We start from the raw sequence: 18,802 nt of genomic DNA, 5'->3' as shown, positions 1-18,802 counted from the left end.
GTCAAGTTGATTTGACTGAGGAGGGTATGTTTGTGAGAGTGCTTTCAGAAAATATAAATTAAGAAAGGAAGGCAACTACATAGAACAAAAACAGTTAACAAAAATTACATTTACAATATTCAGTCCATTTGTATTTAGCAAATTCAGAGAAAACAGTCCACCATCTATTCCATCTTAGTGATTCCAAATTTTATACCTAACTTCTTTTCTTAATTAAGAAAAACGGCAACTATAACTCTCCATCCAAGACCAAGGAAATATATAATATTACCTACCAATGGAGACATTTGACTGTCTTGTTAGTTCCTTTGCAATGTTGGAACATCCATCTTCAGTCTATAGGCTAAGAGTATCAGGCAGAGTTTTCAATGAAACAAGAATTTGAAGGTCTGTCCTGCTTTGTTTTAGCAAAGTCCATTAGTCTCTTTCCTCTGTGTCCTGCAGAATGTTTGTCAGTCTCTTCTATGAAGTAGGAATCTCACAGGATTGGCCTGCCTTGTTTTGGCAAAGTTCAGCATGGGGATCATGCATGTCCAGTTATCACAATACATAGTCAAGTGGTCAAGGCAAAAGCAGTTTCTTGCCCAAATGGCTAATCTTGGCACAATGAAAGCAAACGCCAATGGAGTTTCTTCAATGCCAATCATCCTTTTATGAAGTAGATTGGTGCTGACAGGAGCAGATGTGTCTCATTGTCATGCAAAAAGCAATCTTAGGCATGCCCTCCATGACATTTAAAAAAAAATTTTTTTCAAAAGTCCTCAAGTTGCCTTAAAGAATATATTTGAATTTTTCCTGGAGACCAGGCACACTAGTTTGCAAAATTGTGTTTTTAGTATTTTCACGCTTCCTGCTTTTGCCCAGGTAGTCTTTGAAGTCACGCGCAGAAGCTGCTACCTTTCTAAGGACCACAAAATCTTACCACTTAGTGTCTAGTATTTCCCAGGCATATACATTTTGAAGTTGAACTGTTTCTCTGAGATCTGCTACTGCAGTCCAGAGCAGGGTGGCTTGCAGTGGCACTGCAGTGCAGCTTGTCAGTCTACAATAAAGGCATCAGGTCCTGGATGCCCAAATTCTCTCAGCATGCTGCTGTTATAGGTATTGTAAATTAACTAGGGTCTGTTAAATATCCAGCCCGAGCTTTGTTTTCCAGGCACATGATCACCCCATGTGACAGCATTGCTCAGTCTTAATTAGTATCAGAGAAACTGATACCAACTGATGTTTATTGAGCCGATATGTGCCAAGCATGCAAATACCTGCATGCTTCATCTCATTTAATTCCCACAACAGTTTGATGTTCTGAGTACCAGCATCACTGAGTGCTTTAATATCAAGCAAACTAAGATTGAGTGAGCCTAAGTTACACTGAGACTGAACAATCAAATTGCTGCCTCAGAATGCATTACATTGCAAAACCTTGTCTGTTGCTCCTACCCCAGGAGTCTGTATGTCCAGGTAACTCCAGCCAATTTCACATTCAACATAGAAAAGATGCTTAATCTCCTACCAACAGTTATTTTTCATAGACATTCATCTTAGAAAGTGTTTGGAATCTTCTCTAACTAGTATGACAAAACCTTTAGCAGTATGGCTCATTTCATGGTTTTTAGTGACAACTTTATGCACAACCGGAAAAAGTATATTTTTTCTTGTGGTTTTTGTCTTTCCTTTTACCCCTGGTAATGTTTAAGAAAATACTCCGTTATAATGGCTATTCTTGCATTTTCTTTCATTGAGGAGCAGAGTGAGCCCAACATTTATTTTTAAATATTAATATGCTTTTTTGATAATTTTCACAACATTTTTAAAAAACTTTAATTTTTCAGCTTCTGATAATTTACTGTAGTCCAGAAAAACACATGATAGACTTTTTCAAATTGCCACTCACCACAGTAGACAACAGAATATTTCACTCTAAACCATTTATTGGTTCTTGGGTATTTGCCTAAAAATTTCTGTGGCAATATATAAATGAAAAACAATTTTAATGATTAATGTTTTAGAAAAGTTTAAAGATAAGTAGTTCCAAGAAATCAGCAAGGACAATTCAACTGACCTCCAAGGGTTCTATTGCTTAATTATGACATACCAGCTTGGAAATAGATTCTTATTTCTTAGGCACAGTAGCTGCGGGCTATTTCTAAGTATTAGAATTGTCTCCAATACTAGTCAAGTGGAATAGTTTAGGAACCAAAGCAAGTATTTATGGGAAGGACACGAGGCAACACAAATTGAGTTGAAGTGGTAGCCTTACATAGGCTAAAGATGAAGCCTCTTGGCTACAAATTAATACCCAATAAATAATATCAAACTGACTGAAAGTTTAATACAAATGGACAATTCATAAAGTTGTACTTCTGAATAACTGATATTTCCTTTATTTAAAATTATTTTCAGCACAGGTTAGACTATATATGTAAGAGGGTTATTGGTATAAAATCTTGTAGAGCAAGGAATTTACATTTAGTGAGGTTAGTGATCTATTATTGAAATATTTGTAGTTGCTGAATCATGATGTGATTCCTGGTGTGCTAAAAAATGCACTGCACTCTAACCCAAAATCTCTCATTCTTTGACCACATTGCCTAGATGAGTGTTGGAACTCAAAAGTTTTCCTAATGCAGAGAATGTTGAGAGGAAGCTGGCCTGTATATCCGCAACAAGGATTCCTGGGATAGCTGACAGCTAGGAGACCTGTATCTTAGCTGCTGCCAGATAAACAGCAATTATATCTGTCTTTTGAAGATTCATAATAAGATTCATAATACTCATAAGGATACAGAGAATATTGCAGTTTTTATTTTTAGCAACTTTGTAATGCAGCATTTTCTAAATTCACTGATTAGACAAGTTTTGGGTTAGTAGTCAGGTCTTCGACTCCACACAATATAATTTAAGAAATACTGACTTCAGCTAAAGTTTTAAAATAAGAGTACTGCAAGGAGCAGAAGTATATTCTTGGAAAAATAGAACATAGCCAATTCCTTAGGAGAAAAATTAGAGACAACCAATTATTATGGCTGCTTGTAAGGCTTACATGGATGGAGACTCTTCTGAGCTAGCAGAAAAATGACTGTTGAAGAGATGGTAAAAGGTATATGTGGGTTTGGTGATGTGCTTAGTAGTAGAGTGCTTTTCCAGTATGTACAAAGCCCTACAGAAAGTACTATACACTTGCACAGATATATGCATGCCATTATGCCATTGTATGTATGTATATGTATGTATGTATATATATATATATATATATATATATATACTAAAGTACATGTGTGCATACACACACACACACACACACACACATATGCTAAAGTATTTGCTGGAGGCAAGGTATTTGGATATTAAGGTCTTACTACTTGTGTACTCCATAAAATGATGGTTCTAGTTGTACCTAGATCTTAAAGTTGTATGAGTTCTATAAAGTGCTTAATATGTGGATTAGAAAACGAGACTACAGTAAGACATTAAGGTAATGCTATTATATGTTAGGTCCTTTTCTCCTTTTTTTGTATTTCGACCTTGATTTCCTTAACCTTCAGAGAACAACAGCACGTTGAAATGGGTTAGTTCTGAAAGGACTTAATTATTTAGACTTTTATTGGTTTTAGTATTTTATTTCCAGCTAGTATATAATGTGCACGTTTTCATTTATTGGCTGATGGAGTTTATAAATGTACGATGAGCCTGAAAGTTCTACTATGCTCTTAGGTCAAACTAAATCAAATCAAACTAACATAGTATACTTAAGATAGTTAATTTCAGATTTAATGTTCAAGGGCTTGGGAATCAAGTACTCCAAGAAACCTCATTGAATTACATTTATTTATATATATTGAAAATACTTTGAATTAAAATTACCAATTTTGCTCAAAAGTCTGAAAATTAAGTGTTTATTTGTATATTTGTTTCAGTTTAAATTTTTAAAGGACAGTCTGGAGAGATTGCTTCATGGTTAAGGGTACTTTTGCTCTTGCAGAAGATCCAGTTTTAGTTACCAGCACCTTCATGGCAGCTCACAATCATCCGTTAACTACAATCCCAGTCAATTTGATGTGATCTTTTGGCTCTGCAGACACTAAGCATGCATGCAGTACACATGTATGTAGTATACATGCAGGAGAGACATTCAAACACATGCAAAACAACTCAATAAATTTAAGAAATGTGCAGTTTTACTATCGCCACTGTTGATTACCCTGGAAAAATAATATGATGTTATATTGAAAATAGAACTCTTCTAGAACTATTGAGATGTTAAGAAGGATGGCATGTCAATTGGAACCCATAGCCTTACTACTACATCTGATGTCAAGTTGGTATAGGTAAAATATTTAGCTACCCTAATGAGAATCTTTATTCTATTATTCAGTGTAAGTGGACTTAGCTGGAAAAACTCACAGATAAAAATGATGACATAAATTTAGATTCTATGTTAAGAGTAAAACAAAATATGAATTACATATTAACTTTTATGCCCCTAAAATTTTTGATGAGTAAACAAATGTTCATTTGATCATCTGAGTGTTTCATTAATATCTAAGTGGCACATAGCAGTTGATTGACTGTTTTAGTTCTTCGGTCATTAAATATAATCCATGTATTTTCCTTCAGTTTTTGATTGAAGCCTCTCTGATGACTTTAGGGCTAGGCATCAATCCATGAGTATACCAGAATATTGTTAGGAATCATTATATTGACTTTTTTTCTCCACTTGTATTTGGTTCTATCTTAGTTTCTGGCCCATCCAGCCTTTGGGTCCTTGTGCTCCATGCAGTGTCAGGGGTGGGTTCCCTCTTGTGGCATGGGTCTCAGGCTGGAACAGTCATTGTTTGGCCACCTCCACAATATCTGTGTCACTCTTTCCCAAGGACATCCCATAGGCCAGACAGACTGTAGGTCAAAGGTTATGTGGCTAGGAGGCTGTCCCAATACCTCTGCTGGTAGCCTTGGCTGTTACAGACAGTGTCCAGTTCAAGCTACGTGTCCTCTTTTGCTAAGAGTTTTAGCTGGGGTCATCCTTGTAGATTCCTGGGAGTTTCTCCTGAACTAGGTTTATACCTGACCCTGAAATGACTCCCTATCTAGTAAGCTTTCAGTACAGTACTCTCCCACCCACACCACCCCATCTGATCCCTCATGGTCCCATCCTGATCTTCATCCAGCCCACCCACAAACTCTCTTTTATTTCCTCTACCCTGGGAGATCCAAGTGTCCTCTTTGTTACTTAGCCTCTCTGGGTCTATGGGTTGTATCATGGTTATCCTTTACTTTCCAGGTAATATCCACTAATAAGTGAGTACATACCATGTTTGTCTTTCTGGATCTGGGTAACCTTACTCAGTATATTTTTTTCTAATTCCATCCATTTGCCTTTGAATTTCAAGATGTCATTGTTTGTAATAGCTAAGTAGTACTCCACTGTATAAATGAATCATGGTTTTTTTTTAATAAAGTCTTCTGTTAAGGGATTTCTAGATAGTTTCCAGATTCTGACTATTCTGGCTGCTATAAACATAGCTGAGCATGTGTCCTTGTGGTATGATTGAGGATTCACTGGGTTTATGCACAAGACAAGTAGAGCTAGGTCTTGAAGTAGGATGATTTCCAATATTCTGAGAAACTTCCATATTGATTTTCAAAGTTGCTGTGTAAGTTTGTACTCCCACCAGAAATGCAAAAGTGTTCCCCTTACTCTACGTCCTCTCCAGCCTGAGCTGTCACTTGTGTGCTTTTATCTTAGCTATTCTGACAGGTATAAGGTTGAATCTCAGAGTCGTTTTGATTTGTATTTCCCTGATGGCTAAGGATGTTGAACAGTCATATTTTTCAGTCATTTGATATTTTTCTGTTGAGAATTATCTGTTTAAAGATGTACCCCATTTTTAAATTGAATTCTTTTTTTGATGTCTAGTTTTATGAGTTCTTTATATATTTTGGAAACCAGTCCTCTCTATGATGAAGAGATGGTGAGAATGTTTTCTGTAAACTGCCATTTTGACCTATTGACTGTGTCCTTAGCCTTACAGAAGCTTTTCAGTTTCATGAGGTCCCATTTTTTAATTGTTGAAGCATTTTATTTGAGTAAAAATAGTCCTTTCTGAAAGAAGATCTCATCCTGGCACCAAAAGCACCTGTGTAACAGAAAGCTATGTGGAGACCAAAACACTCACAACAAAACCAAAAACACAGTTAAATACCTTTATAATTCACATAATATTGGACAAAAATGGTCACTTTCCCCATAAAATGGTTGTTTGGCTCTAACACTCACATATACAAGGCAGCTGGCCACAGCACGGTGAGTGTGAATGATGCCAGAGAGTCCATGTCAGATGTCATGGTGGAGCATGTGTGGTTGTGCGTTCACCTCAGAACATTCTCATACGTGTAGACAAGGGCAAGAGCAAACCAGGAGAGTGGACATCTTGCTGACACTGGCTGAAGCTGTTAAAATTCTAGCCACCACTGTATTAATGCTGTGACAGTGACTGAGCACAGCCAGACAAGTAGGGGGGCCCAACTGATTGTCACAGAGAGATCCTCACAAGGGTATTTAAAAAGTATAATTTTACTGAACTGGCCTTTTCCTGTAAGCAGATTGATGACTACCTTAAGTGTCATCATAGAACCTTCAACCAGCAACTGATGGAAGCAGGTACAGAGATCCACAGCTAAGTATTTGGCTGAGTTTCTGGAGACCAGTCCTAGAGAGGGAGGAGTGATTTATGAGCAAAAGGGTCAAGGCCATGATGAGGAAACTCATAGAAACAGCTGACCTGAGCTAGTGGGAGCTCACTAGTGGACTGACGTCGGGGAAACCTGAATAGAACCAAAATAGGCCCTCTGAATGTGGGTAGCAGATGTGCTATTGGAGCAGTTGTTGTGGATACTGGTAATGGTACCAGGATTTATATGTAGTGCTTTAACTGGCTTTTGGAGTCCATTATCTTTGGAGGGATACCTTGTTCAGCCTAAAAATAGAGAGGAGGGCCTTGGTCCAGCCTCAAAGTGATGTGTCAGACTTTGTTGACTCCCCATGGAAAAGCTTACCCTCTCTGATGAGTGCATGGGGGGTGGGGTAGGAGGAGATGGGGGCAGTGGGAGGAGGGAAGGGAGTGGGAATGGGATTGCTATGTAAAATGAGAAAGGGTTGTTTCAATGAATAAATTGGTTGATTTTTAAAAAGTAGATTTCTAAAGTAATCAGAGGAGTTCATGTACCATATACTCACTAACTGTCTTTTTGTGTTAGGCTCTTTCTTTTCTACTCCTATTTCTTCCACAAATCCACTGCATAAGACATTAATTCTTTGCTTTATCACTAGCCTGAAATAGAAAATGAAATAAAATGAAACAATCTGCACTGAGCCAAATGATAAACACTTAAAACTATGGAATATTATCCATAATTTTTAGACCCTCACATAATTTTTAGATACCCTTGGCACTTGCTAAATAAAATATTGTGGTGAAAATAGAAACCAATTAAATTTAAAAAATCATTCTTATAAACTGTTCAAGTAAATCAACTTCCTTTAAAATTACCTAATAAACTTTCTTCAAACTTGTGTTTTAGGTAAGCCATTTAAGATATATTCATCTGTACTCACGCATTTTTCTAAACTTTTTGAACCTCTGAAATTGGGAAGCTTTCTTACATTTCATAGATTTGGTTCAATGAAGTACAGCAGTGACCTAGAAACTTCAATGGCAATTCTTTGTTCTTTAATAAGTATGATAAGGCTCAACTGTGAGTGACAAGACCCAAAATGGCAGTGGCATAAACACAGCATAAATCACCCCTCCACTTCTGCAAGCAAAGCCACAGAGGAAGAGGGCCCCGGACCCAAGCTGCAGTCCATTGTTGTCCTTCATTTCCAAGGTGGGACAACAGTTCACGGAGACTCCTCCATGCCTGTCTATAGCACCTAATTTCTCGTAGAGGGAAAAAGCAGTAGAAGAAAAAACCCCAAGTAGTCCTTTAAAGAAAATTCTCAGACAGTACAAGTGACACTCTGTGTATTGTGCTGGAAATAGTAACAGCAGCACCTGGAGCCTGGCCAGTGTAGTCTCGTTCCTCAGCCTGTGTGGGCCATGATAAAAATTCTATGACTATGAAGAAGGGATGGGACTGGAGAACTGGCACTAGCCACTGAGCACGAGGCACCAGGGAATCATCACAGGATTCCAAAGGCTAACATGCAAAGTCAAATATTCTTGAGGATGAGAAATAGCCACATATTTCCTGACTACCAGAAAAACACCCTTCTCCTTTTATTCCTTTTATTCCCAGAATAAAATATTTTCAAGAAATGTCTTGGTATTCTTCACCACTGATCTGGAGCTGTGAAATGTTGGAATAGGCTTAAGTTTTAGGTTTCATTATTTAAACTTTAGATGGTTTTGGTTATCCAAATTGAAATGGGAGAGAAAGTGAAGTTGGAACTGGGAATGGGACGGTGCTCCACATAGTGTGTGTCCTGTAGGTGTAGAAACAACGTATAGATTCATAATGGTGTTCTTAAGAAAACAAGGGTGTCTTAAGGCTCTCTAGTATTGCCTTTCCATTCTCCATAATCGGACCATGTGCAGAGGTAATGTAAGTGAGTCTCTGGTGATTGGCATGCTGTGGATTTCTCCATCTCTTCAGAGCATCTTCATAATTTCTAAGTAAAACATTGAAATAGGGAGACTGTTCCCATTAATTCTCAAACCTGTCGAATGTTGGTTTGGGAATAGAACTTAAAACTGATATGTTAGCATAACAATATAAACAATTAAAAATGCCCTTATGGAAGAGTGCATATTCTGTTTGAAGACAAATTTCTTCCTTATATGAGATACTACATTTGAAATTTCTGATGCTCTTAGGTTGTCCTCTTGATTATTTTAGCTATTAGGTAACATTTCATAAAATCAGTTAATTAGAATATGTCATTTATTAAAGCCAGAATTCTTTAGCCAGTTCTGGAAAGTTATTATTTTGTGATATTGTTTTTACTTATTAACTCTTGAAAACACTTTTGGCTTCTAATGGAATGCAATACTTCAGGGATCATGAGATATAACATTTTCTCTGTGTTCCTTAATTAAATCATTTGATATCATGAGGAAAATATAATTGAAGGTAATTTCTTTAACTAGCTCCAAGTCATAGAGGCTTCTTTTCAAGGAAATGATATTAAAAAGTGATAAAAAATTTTAAAATACCAATATATGAATTCTTATGTCTTATTGTGTAGTTAAATCTGTTTTGATAAAAAATCATTATAAATGATTTGTCTCTACTATGCTATCTTACTGAGGATTATCATTTCTTTTTTGCAATTTTTAGTTTCAAAGAATGAATCCTGAATGTTGCGAAGTAGTACCACAATAGTTTAATGGGCCCAAAGGGGAAATCATATTTTAAGAGATGAAATCTACCTGACTTACACACACACACACACACACACACACACACACTCACTCACTCACACACACACACACAATCACACACAAATACACTTTTATTATCACACTATCTTGGGCAAAACAGTCTGATCATCTCGCAAATGTGGAAGTCACATTCTACATCACTAAATCTTGCTGGAGTATATTATAAATGATGGAGCTTAATTGCTTCCACAGGGCAGAAGGGATGCATCCTCCTTCTCCTCTTAAATTGTATTTCAAAGCCTTAAAATAACAACTGACATTCAGACACTCAAGTTTTCTGGATCCTTGAGGCAACTTAATGTGATATGCGCTTAAATGCTTAAATGCACGCTGATGAGAGTTATGGGGAAGCACAGGTGATGTGTGAGTAGTGTTTTTTTTTTTGTCATTTAGAAAGACACCTTTGAGACTGAGTCTGGGTCTCAGCTTATGCTGCTCCAGCTCTGAGGTTCTGCAGTATGGCCCATGTAGCAGCGTTGGCGCTTCAATCCATTTCATCACCAATCCCTGTCATGCTGACCCTTATCACTGAGGCAGTTTGTGGTAACCAACATTATGTCCTTGACTCTTCCATCTTAGCAGCGAAACTTTTTGGAATGGACTCAGGGTTCCTTACTCTCTCATTGGGAGGTAATAGTTCTCTAAGTCGAAAGTGAATTCTCTCCTCAGTGCTCTCACTCAGAAGTTATTTTGGATGAATGCATCTATTTCATAGAGACAGATACATTTTAAATTTGGCCTGCTTTAGACTTTGAATCTATTTTATAATTGTCCGAAGTAAATTTTTGTAAGATGTCAGATTAGTAACATCACTCGCACAAATCATAAAACCACTAAGTCAATGAACTTTTACTATTTACCGACATTTAAGTTCTGATACAAGGTACTGCATCCACGTATTTCTCATAAAATTGACAATAATGGAGCATGATGTCAGAAAAATTCTAAGTCAAGGGTCTAGTCTGAGGAGAAAGTCCTATTTAGCTGGGTCTTTAGCATATCCATTAGCTTTTAGAAGTCAGTTACCTCATTTATTGAAAAGGGTTGCAAATATCTCCTCTTACTATGTCACCTAGACATGTTGAGACAGTAGCAAGAACTGACCCTGTTGGGAATTTAATGTGGGTTTTTATGACATCATGGTACTATATCTTTGGTATTATACACATTTTAAAGTTCTCTTTACTCTTTCAGAATTTATGAATATGAACAAATTAATTTGTTTCATTTCTCACAATGATGCAAAATTGAATGATTTCCTGTGTTAATATGCAATTGCCCTGAAAGCCTTTGTTTGAAATTCATTCACCTGACAGTCATATACACTCTCCGAAGGAAGAGAGGTATAGAAGTAAAATTCTTTACAAGGGCTGCATTTTCACAGTCTCCTATGTCATTTCATGTGAATGAGCAAGCTATAATTCAAAATGACAGGGACACTGGTAGAAGGGTCCTTGCACTACATGGCAACCAGAAAAAAGCATCCAATCCATGCTGTGCTTCCCCACGTGCAGCCGCCTTTACACCCAAGCAGAAAGACATCCCCTGTAGCTACGCTTCCCTCAGAAGCCTTAATGCGTAAAATAATTTAAAATCATTATAAACACTGCAAGAGGGCATGCATCTTTCAGTGACAGTGCGGACATACTTGAAAACTCCTAATATATCTGTCTCCTTTCCCTTAGGCATCTTTTCCTGCCGAAGCCGATCTTCCTGAGGTTTTCATTGCTTCTTATAAGTGGCCTGGATGGACTCATGGTCCATTGGATCAAAAGAACTGTGCTGCTTCCTGGGCTTTTTCCACTGCAAGTAATGACATCATTTCAATAATTTCCTTATAACTTCTCCTATCTTTAGAGCATGGTGGGGTAGTTGGACAGTTTATAAGCTTCGAGAACGTAAATAATAGTAAATGGTCAGTTTAAATATTCTGGCCAAAGAAAGGAACCTGGAGGTTACAAATTTTAATCTAAATCTTGGACATTAATATCTAATGTATATAGATAATGAATAAATTAGAAAAATCAATTTGATTTTGAGTTTAGATTTTATTCACTTTTATCATAATGTCATCAAGATTTCTAATAGTCATATATAAATTCACATAAAATCTTTACATTATTTATTTTTACAAGATTTATAAAACAATAGTTATTAAGCTATTTTGAAGAAAAGTTCAATTCTAGATTAAATCATAATAGATTGAAGTTTTCATCTCATTTTATACAAAATAAATCTATAGATTTTATATTTAAGGTGATATAACATCTTTTAATAAGATTGTTTTCCAAAATAATGTTAATATTCATTTTAAATTGTAAGAAACATCTCTCTAACATTTAATTTTGTGAAAGGTCCTAAAGCCAATAAATAAGATACTCAGGTTGATCCCAATATTTGATCTCCAAAATTATCGCTGAAGACTTTTTCACAATTAAATAGAGCCTACAGTGATAATGTCTGGATATTATCAAGATCTTCATAGAGCTATGTTCTGATGTTCTGATATAGTCCTAAAAGGGCACTCAGGAGCAGGTTAAAGCATCTCAAAACTTCCTACTGAAATGGTCCTCACCCTGACTTTTTTCTTCTCCTTTTACATTTGACTACAAGGAAAGTGTGGCCACACTGTAGTACACTATAGTCACACACAAGTTGATTTTTACTACCATCGATTCATTTCCCATTTTTCTATGAGGGCAGAGATATGTCATCTCTTTCTTTTTCTATTCTTTGCCAGTTAATGTTTATTTTTCATGTTAAAATTTTAAAATACTATGCATGGTATTGTCATGACATTCCAACAACAACAATACAACCAAACAAAAAACAGAAGACGCCCACACGTAGTGATACATTTCCTCCAGTGAGCCTGTATTTCCTAATCCTACCCTAATGCTGCAACCAGCTGGGAAACAAGTTTTCAAATTCTGGAGACCACTGGGGACGTTTGTCATTCAAGCAACTGTGAAATGCAGCTAATTACTTTTAATGCTAGTATATTAATGATGGTTATAACCACAGCTACTAACCCAATCGCCTCATTGCATACACATACAATATATGCACATAGATTTATGTGTGCACCTATATCTGTATATGTAGAATTAACTACATGTCTACTAAAATAACATTATTTTTAATCACATGATGAATATAAAAGTATGCTTTAACTATGTAAGCTATAGTATAATGGATCTGTAGCACCTTAAATTAGCAGAACTATGACCTCCAGGGAAGCTGCAACAGAAGTCAATGGAAAAATTAGGGATTTGGTTTACTTTAGAGTATAAAGTTACCCTAGATTAATGGATTAATTAAAAATGAATTAAATTATAGTTAATATTCCTGTTAATTTTTTCATATTACACAGATTTATCTGCAGCTCTCGGGAAGGTGCTCTTCCAGGTGCAAGAGTTAAACAATTCAAGTGCATAAATCTCTTCCTTTCATAAGTCCGCCACTTGACAGGTTTCTTAATGAAGGAAAGTTCAAATATATATAGGCTATAACTGACTACAGAACTAGAAAAGCCTTTGAGAAGTGAGTAACTGGAGCAATATCAATTTTGAAATGTCGTTGAGGGTTCAAATAAAAAGTATTAGAACTATGACCTCACATGTTATTTGAATGTTAATCAGTAGTTTGTTTGAAACAGGTGTGGCAGCTGACCGGATAGCAATTCAGTCCAATGGTCGGTACACGGCCAACCTCTCCCCTCAGAATTTGATCTCTTGCTGTGCCAAGTACCGCCATGGATGCAACAGTGGAAGCATTGACAGGGCTTGGTGGTTCCTGAGAAAACGTGGGTAAATAACTGCTCGACATGTGATTCTAAGGATTCTTATGAGTGTTTTCTTTTTTTTTTACGTGAGAATATAGAAAAGACTGGTTTCAAGATTCTATTTCACAAAAAGAAACTCTAAAAAACATGCCACATCTCTATAACTGTAAGTAAATGCCACACTTAAATATATATTGCACTTGGCTTCTGCTAACATATCAGCCACTGGAAATAGTGTTGGAAGAAAGTCCACATTTCTAGCTAAATTAATATGAAAACTCAAGGAAGTATTTGTTCCTGTTGCTCTGAGCCAGATAGTTTTATTGGGTTTTCACAGAGGGAGTAACATTGGTCAATGTCACCGATAAATCTGTTATTCCATCTGGCTATCCAGACTGAGGAATATAGAATTCCAGGAAAAGTCAGATTAAACACAAGAAAAATAAAATAAGTGAGCAATTTAGAGTTTCCATGACCCATTAGTTTCTATCCTATTGGATGGAAAATGGCAAGTGGCATTGTTTCAGTCTCATGTAGTTTGATAGCTATATAATATCCTATGTCTAATGTACGACAAAGTTATTAAAGAACAAAGGGAACCCAAGCTGATAGAGATATTTGTTCTTTATTATATAAGACTGAAGTGACTGCTATTTCATGGCATCTGATCATAGCTAGTCATGAGTAAGAGGCATGGCAGGTATTAATGGGAGCTAATACATTAATTCATTTAATATATTTCAGCCAGTAAAGAATTGTTGTGAATGGAAGTTGCCTAATTTGGTATCTTCCAAAAGTTAACAGTATGGTTAACTTTTGCTTGGTCTTTTGATCAATTGAAACAGTTGGCATATCTACAATGCAACCCCTACACCTAGATCTTAGAACAAATTACAGAAGAAGGTCAGAAACATGAAGAGGACCAAGATACCTGCTATGAGACAGCATATATATCTAGCCTATGATATCAGTACATGGGGTCAGAAACAGGAATATAGCAGGAAGTCACTTGCCAGACAGACTAATTCACTGATAAACACTAAATTCAGTGAGAGACTCTATCTAAAGAAGACAAGAATGAAGAGAAACCAACTTCAATTGCTGTCTTCCATATATGTAATTAAGGACACAAGCACCATCACACATGTGTGCACACATATGTGTCACACACAAACTTAATATGTGCGCGTATATTAAATATATTATACATAATTTGGCACTGCAACCCAACTAAATATCATTATGTTTATTTGTTTAAATAAACATGACAAAATGATATAGACAACGGACATTTTATTCTGGAGTTGCAAAGTCAAAATCAACATGGTGACTGATTCAGTGCATCAGAAGTGATGTTTTCTTGGCTGGCAAATATCTACCCTCTCATAGTATCACCATGTAGCAAGGAAATAGTTTCTCTTTTTATGAGGAGAATAATCCCGTCTATAAGTGGCCTATTCTCATGATCTCACTTAAACCTGATTATCTTAAGACCAAAGTTCTGATATCATTACCTAAGCTTTAGAGATTCAATAATAGCTTTAGAAAAAGGATACAATTCTAATTAAAATAGAATTATATAACTTCCTTTATTGCCTTTTCTTTGTCTAGCCTCTCCCAACTCTCAAATATATAATTTTACTATGATTATTTTTGTTGCACATACACACAAACACACACACAAATACATATATATGTACATACACTATGGGATTTATGTACATAAACATAAATACAACATTTTTTTGTGAGTAAGTTTTTGTTGTTTGCCTGTATGCAGTTTCAGGGATGACCATATTGTCTTTGATAGCCAATAAGAAGGCTCTTCCCTGGGAGAGGCTAATTCTTCTCTCCCAGCACTCATTAAATGCTCATAGTTCTTTGTCAAGGGGTATGGTCATTTTGGTATTGCTTATTTATATAACTAATTACATGGTTTTCTTTTAATACTATCCACTTCTCTATACAGTAAGGTAATGTGAAATTTGGAGGCAAATATTTTGGGTCCAAATAACTTATTCATGGTTCAGTTTCAAAATCTATCAATAATAGTTTAGTTTTTATATAATATACAACTTAGAACAATTTACTTTATAAATTTTAATATCACATAAAAATTATATTGTTTCCCCATGGTATCATGAACTAGATACTTATTCAATGAAATATTAAGAAAAAAGATAATGTAATTGAAGTGTTGACAAAATAAAAAAACAATCTTAATTCTAAAAGTGAAGTTTTCAGAATATTCCATCAACAAATAATCAAGTAAATGTCTTCATATTTACCTAGATTTATTGCAGGATACTTTTTATCTTCAGGAAATTTCATGCTTAGTATATTTATCAAAAATTGATTGAAGCAAGAGTTCAAAATCATAAGAGTAAAAAAGGGAGGATTATAGTATTGTTAGGCTGCTGTGTTTTGTAGGTGACTGACCGTTCAGAGTTATGCAGGTGAATAAGTAGCAAAATCAACAAACTTGACTATAGACAGGGTACTATGGCATTTTCCTGAATACTATTCTGTTTTTTTCTTATTCCTCTTAGACTGGTGTCTCATGCATGCTACCCACTTTTCAAGGACCAAAACACTACCAATAATATCTGTGCTATGGCAAGTAGATCAGATGGACGGGGGAAACGGCATGCCACAAAGCCATGCCCCAACAGCTTTGAGAAATCCAACAGAATCTACCAATGTTCTCCCCCATACAGAGTCTCTTCCAATGTAAGTCTAAACTAAAAGGACTAACAAAGATGTCATTCTCAAACTAGATAACTCTGCTGTTATCTTACTATTTTTAAATTGTTATAGACAAGCAATGTTGTGTTTGCAGATATACTTCTCTACTTTTACTGCATTTGTTTATGGTGTGTGTGTGTGTGTGTGTGTGTCGGATGAGTGTACTTCACATGTGGAGATCAGAGAACAGCTTGGCACACCTCCTTACATCATGTGTGTCCTAGAACTGGCACTCAGGTCTTCAGGTTTGGTGGCAAATGCCTGAATCTCTGAAATAACCACTGAATCTCCCTGTCCTGTTCACATACAGTTGTTGCTATTCTTAAAATGCCCATTAAAAACTTGCATTTTGATCAGTTGTAAGGCAATGTAATTGTTACAGCAAAAAAATGCAAGGGATTGGCATAAAATTTAGAATGCCCTCCCCAATGAAGGTTTAAATTCTGGATTATTTAGTATGCATGTGCAGGAAATGAAGAGTTCACACCTAAGCCCCTGTGTTTGGGGGGCAGTAATTCCCTTTATTGATCTCGTGCTTTAGTCCTCAAAAGTGAACCTCCACATAGTGAGAAAAATCCCCTTAGACTACAGCTTGTCATGCTTAATGCTCATCCAGTTTTAACCCAGTCTCATCCAGGTTATCTAGACTCATTTAAGAAACACATGAACCTTTGATTACCACAGTTTTTATGAGATTATCATACAATGTTTTTATCATGGTGTACTGGCCTTTTGTGCATGGTTGACCTACAATGTACAGAAGTTAATGTCTTGCCAGTATTTAAACCTCTACTTACCTATAATGATCTTAATAAATGAGATAGTTCTATATTGCCTGCATAGATCATGCCTTTTCAGTCTTCTTTACCGACATAGGAAATATTTTCTCTGACTCAAATGGTTATTTATTCACCTTTCCACCTGAAGAAACTTTGAACAAGAAAGGTCCAGACCTATGGCAAAATTTTGTGTTGCTTTTTTTTTTTTTACTTCCAAGTGGGATTATTGTCTTCAGATTAACTGGATTTATTGTAGGATACTGTTCTTCTTCAGAAAATTGTACCCGGGTATATAAATATTATCAAAAAATGGATTGAAGTAAGAGTTTAAAATCATAAGGAAATAGTAAAAGAAGGGAAGATTATAGTTTCCTTAAGCTGTCGTGTAATGTAGTTGTTTTCTGTTTTTATCAATGGTTTTTTAAGCTTGTCTCTATAATAGAACATATTATATGGTTCTGAAGTTAGCTGTTTTTTTGCCTGTCTAAACCACCAACATGTAACTATCTTAAAGATTATGAAGCATCAAAATTTTGTTTCTATCGGAGTTTATATTAAAAACTTTGTGTTAAATGTACATGGAAGACTTAGGGAATGAATGAACTGCCTCCCTATTGAGGGGACACTAAGTACAAATAGGAGTGTTTGTGATGAAGTTGGTGTACAGCCTCACTCATCAGTTTGGTGAAGCTGCTCTTGTGATCGAAAGACCAGAGGTAACATGAATATTCACTAGCTCAATCTTCTAACTTTCTTTATTGCCATAAAAAATTAGTATAATTTTTTCCACTCCAAAAGTATTGTAATAAAAAATCAATAAAGCAAATGGGCAAGCACTGGTTTTAGCAGGGTCATCAATGCATTATAGCGCATATGGCTTTTTCAAAGATCATCAGTACATTATTGTACATATGGCCCTTTCAAAGATCATCAATGCATTAGGGTGTATATGGCCATTGAAAAGTTCATCAATGCATTAGGGCATATATGGCCATTGAAAAGTTTATCATTGCATTATAGTACATATGGCCATTTCAATGCAGGACTGCAGCAAGCTGCAAGTGGCCAAGTATCTAAGGATTATGTAATTCCTAAATGGATTGTCCTACAGCTCATATTATACACATATAAAGACATTAGCTTTAGTATTTCTCATTAGTGCTCAATGATATTTTTCATTCCAGGAAACAGAGATTATGAGAGAAATCATACGAAATGGACCAGTTCAGGGTAAGATCAGATGAAATGTCATTTTCGGTTATAAATTTCTATAGTAAACAATGTGACATGATATGACATCAAGGGAACATAATAAAAAAAGGAAATCTTAGGCATCTTCATAGGAGTTCAACACTTCTAGTCTGTGCAGTTGCAGAAGATTGACTCATCAAAGCATATCATGAGCTTCCATTTTACTTTAAGAAGATAAACTTGTTTGTTGCTTGAACTCTTAAATGATAGTGACACATTGAAGGAAACCTGGCTGAATCTTTGCAGAGTTATCATGGACCACCTGACAGGCACCTATCTTGCAGTAATTAATCCAATGGAACTCACATTATCCACTTGGTAATTTGTAAGAATCACACATACAGATAAATATTTAAACACTTTTAGTAGGTGGCTTTAGGAATATGTTGACAAAAAAACCCAGTAAGCATTGATATAAATAAAGTAAATATTTCCTCTTTGTATTAGGTCAAGGAAAATCAAACAAATTGGATGGCTTTTGTGGTTTACACAACCATTTTATAATTTGACCTACTTTTAAAATTTAAAATTGGTAGTAAAATATTACTAAATAATATAATTTTACAGTGGTATACTATATGTAGATTTTGACTTAACGGTATATATCTGATTCCTTTTCTTTATTGGAATTTGTCTTGTACCAATAACGCTGATAAAGATAAATACACAAGATGTATTTTCTGTATAACATTTTCCATGAAGTGCCTTGGAAAACAAATCCAATGAGGTGTGAAATGGGAATTCAAGTAGTGAACACAAAAGGTCTGAGTATAACATCAATACAGTGGGACACAGATTAA

General features: G+C 35.7%; 1 protein-coding gene across 3 annotated transcripts in view; it reads left to right on the top strand.

Moving 5' to 3' along the window:
- Tinag (tubulointerstitial nephritis antigen) overlaps window positions 1-18,802 on the top strand; it is a 101,282-nt gene that overhangs the window by 22,986 nt on the left and 59,494 nt on the right. For all 3 annotated transcript variants that reach the window (XM_087905383.1, XM_048423994.3, XM_087905382.1), the window contains exons 5-8: window positions 11,129-11,252; window positions 13,102-13,252; window positions 15,777-15,957; window positions 17,936-17,981. In XM_087905383.1, the coding sequence (XP_087761509.1) occupies window positions 11,129-11,252; window positions 13,102-13,252; window positions 15,777-15,957; window positions 17,936-17,981 (502 nt within the window). The remainder of the gene's footprint in view (window positions 1-11,128; window positions 11,253-13,101; window positions 13,253-15,776; window positions 15,958-17,935; window positions 17,982-18,802) is intronic.

Source organism: Myodes glareolus, chromosome 4 (genome assembly GCF_982192425.1).
Source record: "Myodes glareolus chromosome 4, mMyoGla1.1, whole genome shotgun sequence".
Taxonomy (NCBI): domain Eukaryota; kingdom Metazoa; phylum Chordata; class Mammalia; order Rodentia; family Cricetidae; genus Myodes; species Myodes glareolus.
The sequence above is the reverse complement of the archived record's forward strand: the minus strand, read 5'-3'. Positions and strand labels throughout refer to the sequence as shown.